Source organism: Podarcis filfolensis (assembly GCF_964270895.1).
Source record: "Podarcis filfolensis genome assembly, chromosome: 13".
In the NCBI taxonomy this organism is placed as follows: Eukaryota; Metazoa; Chordata; class Lepidosauria; order Squamata; family Lacertidae; genus Podarcis; species Podarcis filfolensis.
This window is the reverse complement of record NC_139615.1, coordinates 48,643,117-48,667,194: the sequence shown is the minus strand read 5'-3', so window position 1 is coordinate 48,667,194 and position 24,078 is coordinate 48,643,117. Positions and strand designations below refer to the sequence as shown.

Genomic DNA, 24,078 nt, shown 5'->3' with positions numbered 1-24,078 from the left:
AAGAACTCAAGGCATGCCTGCACATGAAAATCCAGGTAGCACAGAATAAGTACCCTTGAATAATGCTAATATTTTATAGGAGTTTTAATTTGTTTCTGTAGTTTTATTGTGGTTTTAATCTTCTGTATGTCTTAAATCATGGTTTTAATTTTTTTTAGTGATAATTTTATTGTTTAACTTTTTTGTAAACCACTTTGAGGCTTTTTCCTCCAATCAAGTGGTATATAAATAATATGAAATAAATAAAATAATGAACTGTTGTACAATTGTATATCAATGGCCAATGGGCTTTACAATGCGTACATTGTTTCATTTCCATTCTACAAAGTTCTTTGCAGCCTCGCTTTCACAACAGACAATGGAAGAAAATTCCCATTTCACAGAGAGGGATACTTCACAAAGTATCCAATGGAGTTCTAAAGTCTCACAAATTTTTGCTACATGAGATTTTCTAGACCAGGGGTCTGCAACCCGCGGCTCCAGAGCCGCATGTGGCTCTTTTACACCTTTGCCGTGGCTCCGGGGCGGATACTAGCGAGGGGAGGAGGCACATTGTGCGCCCCGACACTCCCCACTGTGGCGGGCGCTGTACTGGCTGTGACGTTGCATGGGGGCGGTGCGTGCGTTAGTCACGCACCGTCCCAACGTCACCTTCCCGCCCGCTGTCAGATCGGAGGGCAGCGGTGCACATACTTTAAATGTCGCAATGGTTTTGCGGCTCCCAGTTTTTTTTCCTTCGGAAATGGGTCCAAGTGGCTCTTTTTGTCTTAAAGGTTGCAGACCCCTGTTCTAGACAATGAGAATATTGCTCATTACATAACGAAGAAAGGCAGAGCTCTGGGTGCAACTGAGAGGTGAGCAGGACAGACCAGATAAACTATTAGTTTCCTTCTACAGTCGTACCTTGGTTTTCGAACGCCTTGTGAGTCAAACGTTTTGGCTTCCAAATGTTGCAATGTTTCTAGATTACCAAATAATCAGCGTACAGGGGGGAGGTTCAGAAAGTATCTACATGGTGCCTAGAGAATAACTTGCACCTAAATATTAGCAAGACAAAGGAGATGGTGTTGGACTTTCAGAGGAAGAGAGGGGAACTAGCCCTGTTGTATATAGGGGGGGTTGTGTGGAGAGAATCTCTTCCTTCAAATTCCTGGGAGTTCACCTTAGTGAAGACCTCACTTGGAAAAACAATATAACTCAGGTGGTTAGGAAGGCCCAACAGAGACTCCATTTCCTCAGGGTATTGCGAAAGAACAATGTTAAACAACAATTGATGACTTCCTTCTACCAGTCCACAATAGAAAGTGTCCTTTCATATTGTATCACAGTGTGCTACATTGGCTTGAAAGCCATGGACAGAAAGTCTTTACAGAGGGTAGTGAACACAGCCCATGATATCATGGGCTGTCCCCTGAGCCCGCTAGATGACATCGCAAGGGATCGATGCCTTAGGAGAGCGAGATGATTCACACCCCGGCCAGCACCTCTTTAATCTGGGGCAGGAGATGTAGAAGTATAATCAGTAGTACCAACAGGCTAAAAAACAATTGCTATCCGTGGACTGTTAGGCTGCTGAACGGAAGATAATACAACTGACTTTTGGGGTTGGTGTGTTGTGTGACAAGCACATAGAGTGCAATGAGATTGAGTGTTTGGGGGGGGAGGGAGGCTCGGTTAATTTCATTGTACACAGGTTGTACATTGACAATAAAGGTATTATTATTGTTGTGTTTGTTGTTGTTGTTGTTGTTTTACAGCATGTAAGATAGCTTCATATGCTCCTACATTCTGAAATTCATCCAAAGGGCAGATGAGAAAGTAACTTTTCAGTGGATGTCCAGTCAGGAATTTGACCACAGGCCTCCCAGGAAAATCCAGTCCTAGTACACACCACCACCTCTCCTGGCTGCTATCACCTGCTACAAGTAATGTCCCGTTTAAAAAGACACCCAGTGCCACAATGCACGTTGCTCCAAAACACAGGCGTTCACTTGTGCTGAGTTGGCAGGACTTGATACGCATGAGCTGCCTTCTACACACTGGTTTCATTTGGCTTCCCTTTTGACAGCAATAGTCTATTCTATTTCCAGTCACTGACACAGCAGTAATGACAGTTTGCCTGGCCAAGAGCTGCACGATTTAAAGCAATCAATATTATCTGCCTCTTAAAATACAGTAGCTTGCTGCCAGCCTACAATTCCACAGCTCGCCATCTCAAACCAGCAGGCCTAATGAGGCAGATGCAAATAACTGCAGTTTGATGAGCCATGCAAAAAAATTTGTTACAGATATTCTTGCAATTGACTTGAACATCCACAAATAGCAAAAGTGTGCTCCTCTGGTGAAAACAACGGCAACACCCAATATTCACCCTGCTTCCAAATTTATGAGCTAGTAACTGAGCAGACCTGAAACACGGTCAAAGAGCACAGAATTATTAAAACAAGTGGATATAATAAAATAATCAAAATATAGATAAATTCTGGGCTAGATGGCTCTTGATTTGACCCAGCAAGGCACATGGAATTCAAAGCTCACTTTCTGTGGAATGAAGGGGAAGTACAGTCATCGCCAAGTCCCAAATCCAAGCTCTGATGTTATCACTGGACTCAAAACTGCTCCTTAGAATTACAAGAACTAAAATTTATCTTGCATGCATTCATTAAACAGATAAGAATTATTCTACTGCTGTGCATTTTTATTTTTTTATTTCTTATTTATTTTGTAGCTACATGGACCCTTTGGAGGGCAGACAACATCTTTTCAGGAAGCAACAGAATGACAGAAGGTAAAGTTGTGCATCTGCTACAGGTTCTTTTTTTTTTAATGCTTCCCACACATTCACCACATCAAAATACTTGGAAACTCACTTACCAATGCAGGCATGGACTCTGACTGAAAGCTGGGTCCTCAAAATGACACTGTGCTTCTTGCCCCTGCTGGGGGAGGGGGTAAAAATAGGGAAAAAATGATGAGCTAATTAAAGCAAATCTCAGTGAATCATCTAATATGCTATATACACTCTCAGCAATGGCAGGTATTCAATTTTTTATAAAAGCATGCATGAAACTGCAAGGACTCTATTACCACATTAAACAAGAATATGTTATATCTATATAAATAAAGATAGAGGTAAAGGTTAAGGTAAAGGGACCCCTGACCATTAGGTCCAGTGGTGGCTGACTCTGGGGTTGCAGCGCTCATCTCGCCTTAGTGGCCGAGGGAGCCGGCGTACAGCTTCCGGGTCATGTGGCCAGCATGACTAAGCCGCTTCTGGCGAACCACAGCAGCGCACAGAAACGCCGTTTACCTTCCCACTGGAGTGGTACCTATTTATCTACTTGCACTTTGACATGCTTTCGAACTGCTAGGTTGGCAGGAGCAGGGACTGAGCAACAGGAGCTCACCCCGTCGCGGGGCTTTGAACCGCCGACCTTCTGATCGGCAAGCCCTAGGCTCTGTGGTTTAACCCACAGCGCCACCCGCGTCCCCAGAGACAGAGGTAGACACACACAATTTTAATTCTTCAACCGATTTGCACCAGGAAAACAGTCTATTTGGCTTATTTATTCTTTGCCAGAAAGCACAGATAGAAACGTTTACATATTCATCAAATACATGAAAAAACAAACACAGCTAGGAATGATGAGCTCCCCGGGCTCAGTTTGTACTTGGGTTCATCCAAGTGAGCAAGTTCCCTACAAATCAGAAAACTGCTTAAAGCCCTTCAAATGCTTGATGGTGTTACGGGTAACACATTTGGGTCCAATTCCCTCTCAAGTCCCCTTGCCTAGCAAGCAGGTTACTGGGGCTGCTCTGGCAGAGGGAGGCAGCAGCGCCTGTCAGACGTTTTCAAGCATCCTGGGGAAATTACATTGCCCAGGGCTCCAGGGTCACTGCTGTGACCGTATTCAAGGTGCCAGGGAAGAGGCAAAGTCAGACCTGCTCAGCCTGCTGTTGTTGCTAAAGTTGCAGTCTGCACCCTCTAAACGGTGGACGAACAAGTGGGGGGTAAAAGGGTGCAGCTCTCCTCTGGCTCAAGCGAGGACTCCGAAGGCTGAAACAGTGCAAGTCGCCAAAGTTCACATTCCAAGCCAAGCACTCACAAAGCCTGACAACATCTCTAAATAGGACAGCTAAACAACACACCTTAAGGCTTGCCCTTGTTTCCTGTTTTCCTGTTGCAGCTGTCACTAATCCTGCACTTTTGGGTCTCCAGAGGGAGGCTTCCAAGCTTGTTCAGGGTGGTGAGTGCACTTCAGAACAACCTTCTCTGCTTCGTGTGGTAAGGTTGGTATGGTAGAGTGGGCAAGCCCAGGGCACGCGGGGACAATTAGGAGTGGGGAGATCATGCATGGCCTAGACTAGCACTCTCTCCATGTGCTATTTCCACACATTTAGGGGAAACGTCTGAATGGGGCTGGAGAGAAGTCCTACTCAGGCTTGATACAACTTTATCACAACAATACAAACACAACACGTAGGCTAATAGTTAGTAGAAAATTAATAATGATGATGATGATGATGATGATAATAAATTTTTATTTCTATCCTGCCCTCCCCAGCCAAAGCCAGGCTCAGAATAACAGAATAATGATATCATTCAAATTATAGGAGCAAGCCAATCAAAGTTCTTATACAGTGGTACCTCGGGTTAAGTACTTAATTCGTTCTGGAGGTCCGTTCTTTACCTGAAACTGTTCTTAACCTGAAGCACCACTTTAGCTAATGGGGCCTCCCGCTGCTGCAGTGCCGCCGCCGTGCGATTTCTGTTCTCATCCTGAAGCAAAGTTCTTAACCCGAGGTACTATTTCTGAGTTAGTGGAGTCTGTAACCTGAAGCGTATGTAACCTGAAGCGTATGTAACCCGAGGTACCACTGTATACAATATAACAGAGTGGTAGCGAGGACTGTCAAGCCTTGTGTTCAAAACAAATGTCTAAGGACAGTCTCACAATAGTCTTTCAAAAGTATCAACAGACATCTTGAAAGTTTCAAAAGTAAAGTCTCTCAATAGTTGAAATGTCTTCCATTGAAATTTTGAAAAACTATTGAGAGAACTTTACTTTTGAAACTTTCGAGACGTCTTCTGTTGATACTTTTGAAAGACTATTGTGAGACTGTCCTTAGACATCTGTTTTGAACACACGGCTTGACGGTCCTCGCTACCACTCTGTTATATTGTACATTTGAACTTTGATTGGCTTACTCCTATAATTTGAATGATATCATTATTCTATTATATATTTTCTACTCACTATTAGCCTACGTGTTGTGTTTGTATTGTTGTGATTAGTTCTTATTGCAACACAGGGGTTTGTTTTTGATACAGCTTATGAATACAATCCACTGTGAACTGCATAAAGGTAAAGGTAAAGGGACCCCTGACCATTAGGTCCAGTCATGACCAACTCTGGGGTTGCAGCACTCATCTCGCTTTATTGGCCAAGGGAGCCGGCGTGCAGCTTCCGGGCCATGTGGCCAGCATGACTAAGCCGCTTCTGGCAAACCAGAGCAGCGCACGGAAACGCCGTTTACCTTCCCGCCGGAGTGGTACCTATTTATCTACTTGCACTTTGACGTGCTTTCGAACTGCTAGGTTGGCAGAAGCAGGGACTGAGCAACGGGAGCTCACCCCGTTGTGGGGATTCAACTGCCAACCTTCTGATCAGCAAGTCCTAGGCTCTGTGGTTTAACCCACAGCGCCACCCACGTCCCCTGTGAACTGCATACTCTTGTGTAATTCATAGTCCTTTCAACTGTCCTATAAATAAGACAGGCAAAACCCCTCTAGTCTAAGAGGATGGTTGTGTTTATTGTCGTCAACCATGCCATAGGCGTCGTCATATGACATCACAATGCCAGTTAGCTTTTCTGTCACAGTTTGACTAGTGAGCTAACAGCTACCTCTGTGGCCCATCCTTTGCTGCAAGAGAGCAGAGATACAGAACAATACATTAAGATGTGTCCCACACAGCCCATCTGCTCAGAAGCCCCACAAAGTGTAATGGCACTTACTCACAAGTCAGACCAAATAGGGGGACAGCCTTAGGGTCGAATTATACCCATAAATTACACTACATCCCAAGGCTGCTCAGCTGGTGTTGAGATGGAGCTGTGCCAGCAGGACTGAACACACCAGGAGAACTCCACTAGCATATGCACCCTGCTGACAAAGTTACGTTTCCCCATCAAGGAATGCCTTTACCAAAGCTCTCCTTTGAAGCTCTTTCAGTGTTTTCACACATATATTGCTGCAATACTCTCAAATAAGTAAATCAAACCCTGATGACCACAACTGAAAATCCAAGTAAGAGCATGGAAATCATTGCTGCTGAAAGAGCTAATGTGCAGATTAGATAAGTCAGGAGCACTATCTTACCTTACCTTTCCCGCCCCAACCTGGCCACAGTGATCCATGCGACGGTCATCTCCAGGCTTGACTACTGTAATTCGCTCTACGCGGGGCTGCACTTGAAGCTGTCCCAGAAACTCCAGCGGGTGCAGAATGCTGCTGCGAGGCTCCTCACGGGGTCTCTGCCATGGGAGCATATTCACCCAGTGCTTTTCAAGCTGCACTGGCTCCCGGTGGAGTACAGGGTCAGATTTAAGGTGCTGATTTTGACCTTTAAAGCCCTTCACAGCCTAGGACCCTCGTACCTACGGGACCGCCTCTCCTGGTATGCCCCACGGAGAGCCTCAAGGTCCATAAATAACAACACCCTAGTGGTCCCAGGCCCTAAGGAAGTTAGACTGGCCTCAACCAGAGCCAGGGCCTTTTCAACTCTGGTCTGGTGGAACGCTCTGCCTCATGAGACCAGGGCCCTGCAGGATCTGATTTCTTTCCGCAGGGCCTGTAAGACAGAGTTGTTCTGCCTGGCCTTTGGCTTGGAGCCAATTTGATTCCCTCCCTCTCTTTCTTTTTTCTTTTCCTTTCTCCTCCTGCGATGAGACTACATTTTAATATTTTAATGTTTCAATATTTTAATGTTGTATTTTAATTTTGTTTTTAAGTTGTAATCATTCAACTTGTTTTTATTATTGCTTGTTAGCCGCCCTGAGCCAGGCCTTGGCTGGGGAGGGCAGGGTATAAATAAAATTAATTTATTATTATTATTATTATTATTATTATTATTATTATTACTGATGTGCACCCATTGGATAATCAGGAGCACTGCAACGACTACTGCAGGGGACAATAATTTTCAGCTCTAGTACCAACTTTTTCCTGCTCCAAGTCCTTGCAGCAGTGGGAGCCAGCTAGGAACAGCCTCTGCCAGTAACCAATATGTGAAGAGGAGACGGACAATGCATAGAAGTCATCTCCTTTTGGTATGGGTGTCCACCCCCCTTTGATTGATTGATTGATTGATTGATTGTTGAAATGTGGCAGGACATAGTGGGGATCAGTGACTGGCATGCCAATTTCCAGGTCTAGAGCATACACACACCTGGTCTTCCCATTCAACACTGCCTCTGCCTTGTCTCTCATGTTGCAATATCTCAGCTATGAAGTTGGAACAAGCACTCTGCCTAGTAATATGCCATACAGAGAACTCAGAGGGCTTTTTAAAGTGAGAGGAGACAAATTTTTTTAAGTGTACACTCCCTCAGGGGACCATGCTTTCTCAGTAAAATGTTAACCATATACTGTACTTGAAGAACTGAAATAATGGGATCTGATGCTCAACTGGAAAGAGCACGGTTTCACCTGCCAAAATGCATAGTGGTACCTCAGGTTACAGACACTTCAGGTTACAGACACTTCAGGTTACAGACGCTTCAGGTTACAGACTCCGCTAACCCAGAAATATTACCTCGGGTTAAGAACTTTGTTTCAGGATGAGAACAGAAATCATGTGGCGGCAGCGGGAGGCCCCATTAGCTAAAGTGGTACCTCAGGTTAAGAACAGTTTCAGGTTAAGAACGGACCTCCAGAACAAATTAAGTACTTAACCCGAGATACCACTGTACAATGTGTTACCATCCTCCTTTCATTTTCTCCTTGCATGGTATACAAAAATATTTTTTAAGACCCACTAGTAGTCAGAAAAGGGAATGCTTTCGAAATATCTACAGATAATAACACAGTCTTCTGGTGCCACTCAGAGCTTCGCTTAACAGCGTTTATTGTTTTGGATACAGCTTCTTAACAAAGCAGTATCTGGTAGCAACAGTAAGTAGAGAGAACTCCCTACTTCCAAGAAAGTAATTGTGTGTGACAGTCCTTCTTGAGCTCCGTACGCACCTGGAACGGAGAGCAAAAGGGATCCAAGAAACAAAGACAAATGAACCAAGACAAAGGCATAAAAACCCCTTCTATGGTGGCTTCCCCACCTTTTCCTATCGCCATGCCTAGAAAAGGCAACAAACCTCCTTCCAGTGGCAAAGGCAGAAAATGGAAATGGAGCCAGGGGGGCTTGTCTCCCCATTAAAGTACCCCTCAAAAGGTGGAGAAAACCCACATCATGCAACCCAATTCTCCCCTACAGAAACCTCCATGGAAATCAATGTTTCCACACCTTTCTAATGTACAACTTACCCAGAATCCTCCTGGAAACCTTCCAATTCATCTTTTTGTTCTGCTAAGGTAGACTCTAAATCCAAGTAGGTGCCATTGTGAGACAGCTGCAATGTGCAGTCATCAAGCTGAAAAAGAAAAGAAAACACTGTAGTTCACTTTATCGGTTTCAAGGCCTCCAGCCTCCAGACCAGCTTACATACAATTTAGCACAAACCATCAGATTGTTGCTGCCCTGGCTGAAGCACACATTATACCAGTACCTCAAATTCCCCCAGAGATGTTGGGCTAAATGCCACCTACTCCTCTAAGAAGACTTTAAACAGTAGGAACAGGCGTTATTGTTCCAAGTATATGGATGCTAGGTGTAATTCAGAGGTTATCGCAGCTGGTTTCCTGAGACAACCAATCCTTTTCACAAGAGCAAAAAAATCTCAGTGTATTTCTGTCACCTGCACTGTCTTGCTCACTTTTGATCACTTACCGTATTTTTCACTCTATAAGACACACTTTTCCCCTCCTAAAAAGTAAGGGGAAATGTGTGTGCGTCTTATGGAGCAAATGCAGGCTGTGCAGCTATCGCTGAAGCCAGAAGAGCAAGAGGGATCGGTGCGCAGCGATCCCTCCTGCTCTTCTGGCTTCAGGGATAGCCACACAAAACCTCTTGAGCGCAGCCGGAGCGCTCCTCCTTCTTCGCCCAAGAGGCTTTGCGTTGCTTTCTTGTTTCTTGTTTTCCTCCTCTAAAAACTAGGTGCGTCTTATGGTCAGGTGTGTCTTATAGAGCGAAAAATATGGTACATATTTGTGGAACTTGACATTTTATTCAACAGAAAGAACCACTGCTGCTCTTGTTTACCAGATCACTTTATTGTTGGATGAAAGATAGGAAGGTCAATAATCTTCCCATAGGTTGATGCTGCTTGTTTCTTTGCAGACACAACACTTAATTGCAATTTGTTTCGCTTCCAACAGTTAATTATTAAGTCATGGTTAAGTATTCAGCAGGACACAGGTGGCGCTGCGGTCTAAACCACTGAGCCTCTTGGGCTTGCTGATCAGAAAGTCGGCGGTATGAATCACCACGACAGGGTGAGCTCCCGTTGCTCAGTCCCAGCTTCTGCCAACCTAGCAGTTCGAAAGCACGTCAAGGTGCAAGTAGATAAATAGGTACCACTCTGGTGGGAAGGTAAACAGCGTTTCCATGCGCTCTGGCTTCCGTCATGGTGTTCTGTTGCACCAGAAGCGGTTTAGTCATGCTGGCCACATGACCTGAAAAGCTGTCTGTGGACAAACGCTGGCTCCCTCAGCCTGTAAAGTGAGATGAGCGCCGAAACCCAAGAGTCGTCAGCAACTGGACTTAACTGTCAGGGGTCCTTTACCTTTAAGTATTCAGACGTAAGGATTAGGCTCCAAACCTGGATGGGAAATCACGTGGGATCACAAACCATGGTACATGATAACTATGATTAAGTGTTACGTCTGGACCACGCAAAACCTGATCAAAGCAACCTCTCTGCTTCCAAGATGAGAAGCAAGATTCTTTGGCATCTCCTTGTACATGCTTTCCTGAGACAGAGCTTAGTTCAGCAAATTAAACCAACACTTTCAAAGTAAATTTAAGATCTTAATTGGGATTATGTGTGTGCCAGATCTCTATCTCAATTGTTTCTTTAAAAAAAATGAAAAATAAAGATACTGTTCTTTCTACACAGTAGTATAATATTTGGCTCATCTGACATTTGCAATTAAGTAGTCGAGACAGGCCTTCCTCTACAAAAAGGAAACTTGAATGTATGAATGCCTAGGCAAATCAGAGTTCAGAGGTTTATAGCCTGCTATAGATGATTTTGCAAACAAACTGAACTCCAAAGAGGCCTGGGCACACATGATTTTAACCATACCCTATTAGAGATTAAACTCCTATTCCCATGTTCGCAGCAAAAGAATGCCAACATAGCATGTAAAAGGAACAAGGGACTCCTGAATGTTAGGTCCAGTCGCAAACGACTCTGGGGTTGCGGTGCTCATCTCGCTTTACTGGCCGAGGGAGCCGGCGTACAGCTTCCGGGTCATGTGGCCAGTATGACTAAGCCACTTCTGGTGAACCAGAGCAGCGCACGGAAACGCCGTTTACCTTCCCGCCGGAGCGGTACCTATTTATCTACTTGCCCTTTGACGTGCTGTCGAACTGCTAGGTTGGCAGGAGCAGGGACCAAGAAACGGGAGCTCACCCCGTCGCGGGGATTCAAACCGCCAACCTTCTGATCGGCAAGCCCTAGGCTCTGTGGTTTAGACCACAGCGCCACCCACGTCCCTAACATAGCATGTAGGACAGCTGATATATTGTGCACACACAGTTACAACTTTTCAGATAAGTTAGTCATTGATCCTGGTCACACTTTTGGACATTGTAAATTTTCATACAGAAAATTCCAGAGAAGTTATATATGGAATCAGAAGATGTAAACCCGTCTCCCCATGGTGTTAGGAATTAAAATCTAGAAGGAATATAAATATTGGATTATGCACATTTTTCTTTAGCATCACCATAGCTTCTGACCAAACCAGTTTTGTGGCTCTAGCAAGTGTAAAAATTTATCACCTTCCCAATGAGGCAATCGCCTGGGTGAAGGGCCATTAAGGGGAACAAAGTAAAGGGGCTCTGTGGGAGATGGCTGGTGGATGGGGGCCCTCCCTCAACTCTTAGTTAGAAAGGCATAGCCAGAGTTTAGAGCAGAGAGTAAAATGTGACCTAGAAGGCAAAAGCATCAATCTGGGAACTGAGAGAGACGCAGCAATGTTTGATTTCTGTTTTAATCCAAGGTTGCAGCAATGAGGAAAGCAAGGTCCTCCTGGGGTGTTAATGTTGTTGGGAATTCCACTCCACCCTTGCTGCAGATATGTGGGATTGTTACATATCACATGTCTGTTCACATTCCAGCACAGATTGCTGGAGTCCCATGAGCAGAAGTTCCGCTCTGTATTGCTTTTGTTTTCTCTCTCTCCGAGAAGAATGACAAGGAGAGAGGCCATTTTTTATTTGTCCTAATTTATGTATAATAAATGCATAGTTTAGTATAGTAGCCATGCCTTGAGCCTGATCTGTTGTGTGTTTACTCTGCTGAGTAATGTGTGCTCTTGCATGCACAGAAGCATGAGTCATGGACGCACGTCGGAGGAGCATGACTGATGGATTTCCACAGCGGCTAGTCTGAGAAGGGAGACGCTCTGGCTGGGGCCAAGCCAGCTGGCTTTCCATTCCATGGTTCCGACCCCTCCATCGTAGGCTCAGGTTGTATATATGTGTAAATAAATCATATATCATAAAAGAACCACAGTCCCTGGTGTGTCTCATTTCCAAAAGGAAACATGAACCCTGGGTGAGCTTCTGGAACCCATGGAATCTCACACCACTCAAAAGACTGCAGTGGTGTGTAACAATGCATACACTGCAAAAATGAGACGTGCGAAAACTCCATGTGCAGTACAGTGGTACCTCTGGTTGCGAATGGGATCCATTCCGGAGGCCCGTTCACAACCTGAAAAGAACGCAACCCACGTCTGCGCATGCGCGGGTTGCGATTCACTACTCCTGCGCATGCACATGACATCATTTTGTGTGTCTGTACATGCACGAGCAGCAAAACCTGGAAGTAACCCATTCCGTTACTTCCAGGTCGCCACGGGACGCAACCTGAAAACACGCAACCTGAAGCAAACGTAACATGAGGTATGACTGTAATCCCTTTTTCAGTTCTTGCGGGACAGTGGGGGGTCATTATCACCACCCTTTCTCTATTCTCTCCCTTTATTTTCGACCAGCATTTGCAGGTAGTGTTGCTAGATGCAGCTTAAACCATATAAAAAGGCCCAGGTTTTGTTGCTTTTGCTGCAATGCGCTAAGAGTTTTGTGGCCCCTTATAGAATAATATATTTATTATGGTATAGACTTCTGTGGTCCAATACATCAGATGCATGAAATGTAATCCTAAATTGACAAGCATAGCTGAGGGTGGAAGAATGTAGCTTGAGGTCAGAGGGAAATGACATATCTGTTCCTTTTGGGGGGTTTTCCCTCTATTCCCCTTCCACCATGTACACCTCACACTTCTGATGAAATGGACTGCAGCCTGCGAAAGCCTATGCCATGCTACATTTTTCATGGAATTGCAGAGTTGTAAGGGACCACAAGGATCATCTAGCAGTCCAACCTCTGGCAAGGCAGGAATCTTTTGCCCCAAATGGGGCTCAAACCCAAAACCCTGAGATTAAGAGTTTTGTTAAGGCTTTAAGGTGACACAAGACTCTTTTGAACCATATAATTCAGGGGTGTGTTTTTTTTTTGAACCAAGACCAAATGCTAGTTATTTTGAAGCTACCCAGCCACTGATAGGGTGTTCTTCCAACCAGAAATGCTGTCAAACCTAGAACAAATGAATGGATACTAAACCAGATCCTTAGAGAATCCACAGCTAATAACCAGGCAAATAGCTGTATAATTCCTCAGTAGCCTTGGGTAACAACTGAAATTGTAAAGACAAAAAGGCACCTCTAATTGGATAACAACTCTTCCATCACTAGGGTGATTAGAACGTCTGCCCACAAATTTGGTTGTGTAATTCGGGGAAAAGAAGCTTGCTTTCTAAAAGGCCTATACCTTTCCAAAGAACTACAAAAATGGGGAGGGCCCTGGGTGTCACAGTGAACAAAACCACAGCTTTCCCAGACTTTAAATGAATTGCTTTACTTTCAAGTTGAATGAAATGTTTTCTGTTTCTTACATCATTAAGTAAGTATTCGAGTTTCAAAGTACTGGATCTGATGGTGTGATGAGCATAGAAGAGAAACTTTCTTTTGGAAGGGGTAAATTAATTCCTCTTCTTAATATGGATCTATTCAAGTAAAAGAACCAGAAGTTCTGAAAGTGTCTCTCTGATCTCTAATGCAACCTTAAATTGAAACTTGAAAAGCTTAAATTGAAACTTGAAAAGCTTTTCAGTCTTGTCTATCCCAAATGTAGACCTCACATGCATTATTAGGTATATCCCTAGAATTTAATGTGTGCACATAAAATATATGTTGCACAACAAAGAGTCAGTCTTGAGGCACTTAAGACTAACTAACAAGTTTATCATGGGATAAGCTTTCATCTCTGAACATTGGCCATGCGGGCTTGGGCTGGTCAAGAGTCTGTGAGAATTAAGCTTAATGTATGCAAAATGTGCCCAATGATCATTCACAAGACCAGCAATCAATGATAATGCAAACACCCTAATGCAAACACTTGGCAAACACTGCCAAGTTAATTAACCCCTACCATGGGATAGAAAACCATTATCGCGCCTCAATGCAGAGATGATATAATTGTACTTTTTTTTTATTAAAAAAAATCATGTTGAGAACCACATTTATTTACATTTATCAAGCAAACACCAGAAAACAAATGAAACTCTGCATAAAAGACCCAAAAACCACAATGGCACAATAGCTGAAATAACGTAATATACTCTCTTGTTACAGAACTAATTTAGAGGGAAACTGATGGTCCCTCTAACATTTGAATTGCAATTTTTCCAAATAGTAGCATATTGGGCTTGGGTGTCGTTATACTGTCTTATTAACATGAAAAACAAAACTACTCCGATCTGCAAAAAAAGAAAAAAGAAAAAAAGAAGGCATCCCATTTCACCTGTCTCCTGATAACTAAGAATTGATGCCTAAGCCACGCCGCTGTGGCAATTTTCCAAAGTTTACCATACTAGAGCTCTATAGTAGGCGTCCTATTGTGCTTCCACTATTGTGTTATCACAAGCCTGGCAGTGACTAACAACGAATGTAATCAAGCCCTTAAATACTACATTCCCCGCCTCCAAGTTAAACAGTGAAAGTAGCATTAGTTCCCATGTTTTAACCACCGTTTGCCCAGTTATGGTGCTGATCATTTTGAGTATCTCATTCCAAAATATCACTGCCTACGGGCACTCCCAGCCACAGATGAATTACACTCCTTGATAAGTTGTAACCTGGTAGTTTCACACTGGACTCTCCCCTTGGAAGGTTTGGGTTTTTTAAGTTATTTTCCTCCAAGGCCTCTTCCTCTACCTGTGATACGTCGAAGTGTTACACTCAGGACTCACAAACATGAGGTTCCTGAGAAATTCCATTAGGAATTCCCCATCCGCTCTTCAAATGCCCGATGGATTGTTGCATAACAGAGAGCAAGGACTTATTCTCTGTGGGCCCACAAGGCAAGGTGTAATCTAATGGCCTTAAGGTAGAGGGGGTTAAGCTGAGAGGGTGACTGGGCGTGGGGCACGATGGCAGCGGCCGGGCCAAGGGCAATGGTGGGAGTGCAGCGGTCATTGTTTACACCGTGAAGGTGTGGGTGAAACCAGAGAAAACAGGAATGGTGGCAGATGGTGTCAAGCACTACATGATCCCCTTCTGCAAGATTGCTGGGGAAGAAGTTGCACAGCTCAAGGAAAAGAAGATTGTCTCCCCAAAGGCAAATGCTGTACCAGAGGTCAGCAAACTTTTTCAGCAGGGGGCGGTCCACTGTCCCTCAGACCTTGTGGGGGGCCGGACTATATTTTCAAAAAATATAATGAACAAATTCCTATGCCCCACAAAAAAACCCAGAGATGCATTTTAAATAAAAGGACACATTCTACTCATGTAAAAACACGTCCGCAGGCTGGATTGAGAAGGTGACTGGGCCGCATCCGGCCCCCGGGCCTTAGTTTGCCTACCCATGCTGTAGGCTGTGGTCCACAGCAGTGCCAGGAGACAATCTGCACGGCCCTCGTCACGCGGGGCTGATCGAGAGCTGCCTGTGGAGATCCCTGCCAAAGACTACAACAGCCTCGGCCCCTTCCAGGTTTCCAAGTTCCTGGCTGTGCAGGTCAAGGCAGAAGGAACCAACCTTCTGCTTCTGGGCAAACAGGCCACTGCCAATAACTGTAACCGGGCAGGGCAGCTGACCGCAGCATTCATGACTGGCCACAGGGGACATTAGCTTCAGAAGTGACTCTGGATGGGGACTGGCTGAAGGCTGAGCGTGAAATTGAACGGGGGTCTAGAAATGATGCGTCTGAAACTGCCAGCCGTGGTGACCACTGAACTGCATCTGAACAAGACATACTATGCCACCCAGCCTAATATCATGAAAGTCAAAAAGAAGACTGAGATGGTGAAGCCATCCAATCTTGGGGTTGTTATGGGGGAAAACTGCTCCTTTATCCCTTATGGAGTACCCAAGAGCCCATATAGAGTCCTTTTGTTGGTTCTCTATCAGTAGGAGAAAACAACAGAGACCAACCAGAGAATATTGAGAAACAAAGCAGCTAGTAAGCCAGATCTTTATTATAGCTATTGCAACAGGGTGCCCCCCCCCACACACACAGGAGGGGGGAGGGATCCCCAGCCATGCACGCAAGCCCTTATATAGACATTTTAAATTGCCCGCCCTGAAGTCCAAGACCACCCCCAGAAACATCATACATACATCACAGAAGGGGTGTAGACGAAGACCACCCCCAGATACATCAAAGGAGGGGCAGAAATCTGGGTGTGCTGTTTCTTCCTGTCTGCCAGTTTAAATGTAAAGGTAAAGGGACCCCTGACCATTAGGTCCAGCCGTGGCTGACTCTGGGTTGCGGCGCTCATCTCGCTTTATAGGCCAAGGGAGCCGGCATACAGCTTCCGGGCCATGTGGCCAGCATGACTAAGCCGCTTCTGGAGAACCAGAGAAGCGCACAGAAATGCCGTTTACCTTCCCACCGGAGCGGTACCTATCTATCTACTTGCACTTTGACGTGCTTTCGAACTGCTAGGTTGGCAGGAGCAGGGACCGAGCAACGGGAGCTCACCCTGTTGCGGGGATTCGAACTGTCGACTTTCTGGTCGGCAAGTCCTAGGTTCTGTGGTTTAACCCACAGCGCCACCCACGTCCCATATCTGCCAGGTTACCTGATTGGATTACCTGGCCAGTCTTTTGTTATGATAACTACTCAATTCCCGAATCCAGGTCACAGGTCACAGGCTCACACCCTATTCATATCTTAAATGTGCCCTTAAGACAGGATTTGTGAAAGAGACAATGGGGAGATTTCCCATTTCCTTCGACCTTGCAGAGAAATATTTGAGGTCATTTTGGCAGAGAGAAAATGGTTTCACGACTTTTCTGTGGGATTCAGACACGTGGCTTGCTTGTATGTGGCTTGTATGTGCTTGTATGTGTTTGCTTGTATGTGCTTGTTTGGTACATTTATGAACATCTATTTTTAATATATAAGACCTTAAAATTATTATAACAGGGTTGATTTTACTCCACTGTCAGGATGCTGTCAGTGGCTCCCGGCTAGTTGCCCAGGAAAGTATAAAGTCAAGGAAATGTTTCTTACCTTCTCGGTGGTGGCGCCCGCCCTGTGGAACACCCTCCCACCAGATGTCAAAGAGAACAACAACTACCAGACTTTTAGAAGACACCTGTTTAGAGAGGCTTTTAATGTTTGATGTAGTACAGTATTTTAATATTTTTTTTGGAAGCCGCCCAGAGTGGTTGGGGAAGCCCAGCCAGATGGGCGGGGTATAAATAAATTATTATTATTATTATTATTATTATTATTATTATTATTATTATTATTACCATCCTTTTTTATTTCAATCTTTACAGAGAAAGGCTATATAACCCAGCCTCTTGGATAATGGTGTTGTCCCGAGTGAATCTCCACCCTGTCTCTCCCATTTCCTCACCCGTCACTTCTACGGGTGCCGCTAACAGGCCTCTGTCTTTGAGCTCTTTGCTTTCCTACTTTAGATGCTCGCCAGGTTCTGGGAGATGGAGGGTCTGGAATGCTTTCTAAAGACAATGTCTCAGCTGGGTTTTGTTCCGGCTGTCCCAAGATTTCCCAGCTTTCGCCCTCATCTGCCTCTGAGCTGCGACCTCCCTCAATTCCCTGTCGTAAATCTACCCTGTCTTCCTCTTCATCCTCCCTGGAAGGGTCAGGGTGGGAAGGCAGTCTCCACCATTCCTCCTCTGCCCAGTTCCTGACACCCATGGGGTGAAGATGGTGAGCATGGAGGACCTTCCCCAGTGTAAGGCTAGAGTCAAAGTGGAGATGGTCAAAGATGCAGTTGCTTAGCTCAGTGGGGATGGGGATGGAGATTCAGGGCATTTTCCGCATTGCAATGCCCTTGCCATTAAGGCTGTTCATCAACTAACACTATCTGAAATCACCACTAGCTATTGAGCTCCTTTGGTACAGCCTTTTAACAAAGACCCTAGAGTTATTATCACCCAGTTTAGAAGCATGAGTAAGTTGTCGTCTCTAATGCATCCATCAATTACCAGGGAAAAGGTAGCAGGGGTATCTAAGGGTATATCTTATTTCTGTAATTGCAGGTTGCTTTAAACTGCTTTTAATCTTGTGTTGTAACGCGGTGCTGTAAAGTCTAACCTGCCCCGGGACTGCAGGGTGAAGGGTGGGTAATAAATTATAATAAAATAAAATGCTTCCAGAGATATGGAAGGTTCTGTTGCTCAGGGAAAAGTCACACAGGACTTAGGAAACAGTGAAATCCAATGAAAGGTTGCCTTTAACAGACAATTTTGGGGTGTTCCTTATCCTAGGCTTGTTTTCTTTGAATTGCAAAACTAGCCAGCTCTAAGCAAGGGCTTGTAACTGGGCTTTACCTCTACAGAAATAATGCTGATTTCTCAGTTGGTCAGTTATAAAAATAAATTGGGGAGGGAAAACCCTAAAAATCTGTGACCCGTTTTCCCCTCACAAAATGCAGCTCTTACTGCTAAGCAACAGAAAATGTTCTAGTTTCCTTCCATTCTGCAGCTCCTTTTAAACAGAATGGGGTTTTTTTGGGGGGGGGGCTGGAGGGGTGAGGACAAAAGGCAGCAGAAGCCTGCTCCTCACCAGATACCCGAAGAGAATTAAACCCCTTTTTTTCTTCTTTTAGCAAGGACAATAGAAATTCCACATTGGCTTTGAATAAAACGAACTCATTAGCCCCAGCTTTGTTCGTGTTTTTGTGTGTGTGTGTGTGCTTTTGCGGTCCTTTAGCTTCAGGCTGACCCACTTGAGAAAGGAAGCGAGGAGGAGCTGGGGGGGGGGGCAAAGCCATTTGCCTCAGACACATGGTAGCCACATGTATTTAAGTACCACAGAGGCCTTCAAGCATCTCTCCCCCCCCCATCCCACCCCTCGAAAAGCAAAAACAGGCAGATAAATCAACTGAAAAGGAACACACTTGTTGCCATGCCAACGGGAACTTCAGGGAACCTTTTTCCGTTTGTCCTAAGAAGTCTTTTCAGGGCCTCTCAAGCCATCTCTTTGGGCCCTGCTTTAAACCCCATGTGCATATGGGTATTGGGGGGGGGAGTTTTATTTGCCAGCATTCAAAAACAAAGAACAACAACAAACAAGGCAAACCCAGAGCTGCTTCCCCCCACCTAAAACCCACTGCTTTTCTCCCCTCTGTTCTGTGTCTCCCATTTTAGTGCACTTCGCATGAATGAAACCTCCTCCTGGCAGCCAGTCCGCCGTGCATTTTAAAGGCATAAACATTGCACCATCTGAGAAACAGGAAAAGCAGCCAGTGGAAAGCGTCAAGGGGTTACCAGCACCCTATTTATAAAATACAGGTAGACCCAAGTCCCAAACAAGCAGTTTCATCCTTCATGTTTCAAGCCATGAAATGAACAGGCCTGGCAGCTTCCTTAAATGGAAGATCTCGGTTTTTATACAATTGTCATCTAAATGCTTTCAGCTGTCCACTTTCAGGGAACCTTCCCCTCATTGATTTGACTGCTGAGGAGGCCCTTAACTATCTTCATGTGCTGCAGAGGATTCCTGGGAATCCAGAGAGGCTGAGTGCCGGTCCATGTGGGGTCAGAGGTCAAGGCCTCTTGGGTATTGCCATCGCTCCCTGGGAACTCATCAATAGCGGCTGCCAAGCCCTCTTTCTGGGAGGCGTCTCCTTCATTACTGATCTTCCAACTGAGGAACCTTTGGAAGCCCAACAAGGCTGTCAGAACTTGCTTCGAACCAAGCAATCTACCGTATTTTTTGCTCTATAAGACGCACCAGACCACAAGACGCACCTAGTTTTTGGAGGAGGAAATAAGAAAAAAAATATTCTGAATCTCCGAAGCCAGAACAGCAAGAGGGATCGCTGCGCAGTGAAAGCAGCAATCCCTCTTGCTGTTCTGGCTTCTGGGATAGCTGTGCAGCCTGCATTCGCTCTGTAAGACGCACACACATTTCCCCTTACTTTTTAGGAGGGAAAAAGTGAGTCTTATAGAGCAAAAAATACGGTAAATCATGCAAGAATGAACCCGAAATATCCAAACACCTTTAGCAGGTTACAGCTCCAGTTACTGACTTGCTGAATCAATCCTACTTTAGGTAAAGGTAAAGGGGCCCCTGGCCATTAGGTCCAGTCGCGGACGACTCTGGGGTTGCGGCGCTCATCTCGCTTTATTGGCCGAGGGAGCCGGCGTACAGCTTCTGGGTCATGTGGCCAGTATGACTAAGCCGCTTCTGGCGAACCAGAGCAGTGCACGGAAACGGCGTGTACCTTCCGCCAGAGCGGTACCTATTTATCTACTTGCACTTTGACGTGCTTTTGAACTGCTAGGTTGGCAGGAGCAGGGACCGAGCAACGGGAGCTCACTCTGTCACGGGGATTCGAACCACCGACCTTCTGATCGGCAAGCCCTAGGCTCCGTGGTTTAGACCACAGTGCCACCCGCGTTAACCCCTTGCTAATTCTGAAATGTGCAGTGTTAAAGAACATTCCAAAAGTTTCGAAACACCAAACATCTGCCTTATATTCGGGCATAGGATTTGATCAGTTTTAGCAGAAGTTCCTACTGTTCTCGCTGCTTCCTTCCCTTGGTATTTTAAAATCAATTTAAAGGACCCCTTTTCTTGGGGAAAGGCTTGATTCAGCTAAAACATTTGCCCATGCATTTCTTTTCTGTCTTGTGTGGGCACTTAAAAGCAGCCATTTGTATGCTAATCGGCTTCACTCCCTCCCCTCCTCAAACCATTTTATTCTCCGCTGGATGCACAGATAATATCACAATAATTTCCTTGGCAACCGACAGCAAGCACGCAAACCTACGTATTAGAAGTATGACCTCCTCTTCCCCTCCGCTCCACCTAAAGTCACATGCACGGAGCCCCTGAAAGTTAGCACAATCTTAAACATAATGCCTCAGTTGCTGGACCCAAGAGCTGTTCCTTTGCATGAAAGTTACAATCCTGGCAACGATTCTGGGTCTGGCAAAACCCCAGTCCTTGAGTCATGTGAATGAGACAAGATGTAATAAAAGAGGCTGGGAACATTTTATTGATTCATATTTTATATCCATTTTGAAAGAGAGGTCCAGGGTGGCTTAACAAAGGCACTGTAAAAGAAAATTGACTTCAGCAAGTCTTGCCTCCTCTCTTTCTCCAGCTCCAAGCTGGAGGGCAGCTGGCTGCTGATGGATGAATCCTGTGGTCTGCAGTGGTGGTGCTTGGCATCTGTCTGCCTTGGGAGACAGTGGAAGAGTGGGCCTTTGGGGGTGAAGTCAAATTACCAAGACCAGATTAAGACATGGCTAACTGGGCAGCACTCAATGATCCATAGTCTCAAGAAGCCCACAATCATTCCATTAAAAGGTAAAGGTAAAGGACCCCAAACAGTTAAGTCCAGTCACAAACGACTCTGGGGTTGCGGTGCTCAACTCACTTTACAGGCCGAGGGAGCAGTTGTTTGTCTGCAGACAGTTTTTCCAGGTCATGTGGCCAGCATGACTAAGCTGCTTCTGGTGCAATGCAGCACCGAAACCAGAGCAGCGCACAGAAACGCTATTTACCTTCCCGCCGGAGCGGTACCTATTTATCTACTTGCATTTTTCGCGTGCTTTCGAACTGCTAGGTTGGCAGGAGCTGGGACTGAGCAACAGGTGCTCACCCCGTCGCAGGGATTTGAACCGCCGACCTTCTGATCGGCAAGCCCAAGAGGCTCAGTGGTTTAGACCACAGCGCCACCTGCATCCTAGCATTCTAGAGTCACCTCCCAAATGCCACACATGCATTGAGTTCTTTGTTTCCACCATAAAACGCACAGCCTAAACTCTGCCTGGAGGTGGGGCAAGTGAAATTCCAGAACATTTTAAATAAATATTTTTCAGCCTGCAGGCCACACTGAGGGTTAGCCACCCTTCTCAGGGTCATATGTCATATGCACAACACACACACACACACACACTTAGCAAGATAGCATGCACTGCTCCCAATTTTTCCTCCCCATCTCCCGTTTCCCTTTTTCTGTTTCCATGTCATGACATAAAGTATCCTGGCTGCTGTTATTACATACAAAATCTGTGTTTGGTATTTCTTTACGCCTTCCTGTCTGTGTACGTAACTCAACAGCCACAACAATCACTAATATTTCCTTTAGCCCTTCCCTCCTGACTTGGTTGCCATTTTGCCATTCCATAGAGTCTGATGCTATTAGATTGCCATTTTTATAGTCTTCTCTTCACGCAATGTTATAATGGAGAAGTCTGAACCCTCCCAAACACAAATTTCCATACTTCTCTCAAGATCTGGAAATTCATGTCTTTATTCTGCTTCTTCATGTACAGCTGTCTCTCATCTTTTTGGCCAATCACGCTACACCATTTTTGGCTTGTCAATTCCCAACAGGCTTTCAAATTCAGCCTTTCCTCTACAAATCTCCAAACCTACTGAAGGAGCATCAAATCTGCATACGATCTAATGAAGCATATGTAACCCGAGGTACCACCGTATATCCTTCCAGTCACAGAATCATAGAATCATAGAGTTGGAATAGACCACAAGGGCCATCGAGTCCAACCCCCTGCCAAGCAGGAAACACCATCAGAGCACTCCTGACATATGGTTGTCAAGCCTCTGCTTAAAGAAGGAGTCTCCAAAGAAGGAGACTCCACCACACTCCTTGGCAGCAAATTCCACTGTCGAACAGCTCTTACTGTCAGGAAGTTCTTCCTAATGTTTAGGTGGAATCTTCTTTCTTGTAGTTTGGATCCATTGCTCCGTGTCCGCTTCTCTGGAGCAGCAGAAAACAACCTTTCTCCCTCCTCTATGTGACATCCTTTTATATATTTGAACATGGCTATCATATCACCCCTTAACCTCCTCTTCTCCAGGCTAAACATGCCCAGCTCCCTTAGCCGTTCCTCATAAGGCATCGTTTCCAGGCCTTTGACCATTTTGGTTGCCCTCCTCTGGACACGTTCCAGTTTGTCAGTGTCCTTCTTGAACTGTGGTGCCCAGAACTGGACACAGTACTCCAGGTGAGGTCTGACCAGAGCAGAATACAGTGGCACAGTCCTTCCTTTTGTGGGTGGGTTTCGTGTTATTTTTCTAAACTGAGTGGAAGAGGGATGACAAACTATTCTCAAGACTATGTCCAAACAGCTTAATGCACATCCCTGGCTCTTATCCCTGATTTTTACTCCATGTCATGCATGCAGGATCTCGCCCTAAATGTCAAAAAGGACACGTCGCACTCCTCCGCTTAGGAATTCCATTCACCACCGAAGGCTTAGAGGCCCTGAGCTGAGGAGGGAGAATAAAAGGCGCAAGTTTTTTAAACTGCATCTGCCCAGCTGAGCCTTGAAGAAAGCACCCTGCCAGGCAGCGGGAACTTTTGTTAAACCTCTGGTGATTTGCACAGCACCTCTTAAAGGTCCCCTGCAGCTGCACAGAAATGCAAGAAAGCATGGCTTCATCAACTCCAAGCCCCAAATTTGGAGCACTTTACATCTTAGGATTTCACAGCAGTGCTAGAGTTCTAAGGCATAAAGTTCCCCTAATTAGTCTCCCATATTAAATATCTGTCAAAGAAAAATAACTGACATGCCACAAAAAGCTAACTCCAAAGCCAAATGCCCTCACCTATAGAACACCAACGAACATAAAATTTAACTACACTCTCAAAATTTATACGTGCGAGTTTTTGGTGTTTTTTTAAAAAAACTTGAGTAGTTATCAAATTAATGCCTACATGTTAGGACTTTTATGGCTGGTTTCCAGCCTTAAAGTGCTTTACAGATTAAGGGCTCATTCATATAAATACTTAATCATGCATACTATCAAAACACAATAGTAATTTAGACTCCAAATCTTTGAATGAATAATCTCTTTACAAACAGAACTACTCCCTGCCTATGAAGATAAATACGCAGAGTGTTTCCGCAACTAAGGTACCTCTCTGTACGTCAGGATTTCAAGCACATTTTCAAAGGACGTAGGGACGGCAATATACGACACTACAAAATTCCTTCCTTTGGTGCTGACTTTCTCTGCTATGCATGAGTGAAGCCAAAGTAGCTCCTGTAGCTTAGGGATATACCCCCCCCCAAAACAGGATCAAGGCATAATATTTGGCTACCACCAGAGCTGTGTTTCTCAACCAGTGGACCTTGGGCCACTTTCAAGTGGACCTCAGTGCTGCAGTCTGCCCAGTGCCTCCTCCCTGGCCTGCCCCACCCTCCAGCCATA

General features: G+C 45.2%; 1 protein-coding gene and 1 pseudogene across 22 annotated transcripts in view; one reads left to right on the top strand and one right to left on the bottom strand.

Moving 5' to 3' along the window:
• Positions 1-24,078, bottom strand: part of FHOD3 (formin homology 2 domain containing 3) — a 319,993-nt gene that overhangs the window by 262,576 nt on the left and 33,339 nt on the right. For all 21 annotated transcript variants that reach the window (XM_083582385.1, XM_083582396.1, XM_083582404.1 and 18 more), the window contains exons 2-3: positions 8,543-8,649; positions 2,875-2,939 (exon numbers count right to left, since the gene is read on the bottom strand). In XM_083582385.1, the coding sequence (XP_083438511.1) occupies positions 2,875-2,939; positions 8,543-8,649 (172 nt within the window). The remainder of the gene's footprint in view (positions 1-2,874; positions 2,940-8,542; positions 8,650-24,078) is intronic.
• Positions 14,798-19,052, top strand: LOC310748675 (electron transfer flavoprotein subunit beta-like; annotated as a pseudogene). The gene is made up of 3 exons: positions 14,798-15,035; positions 15,282-15,731; positions 19,035-19,052. The product of its transcript is annotated as an electron transfer flavoprotein subunit beta-like (transcript).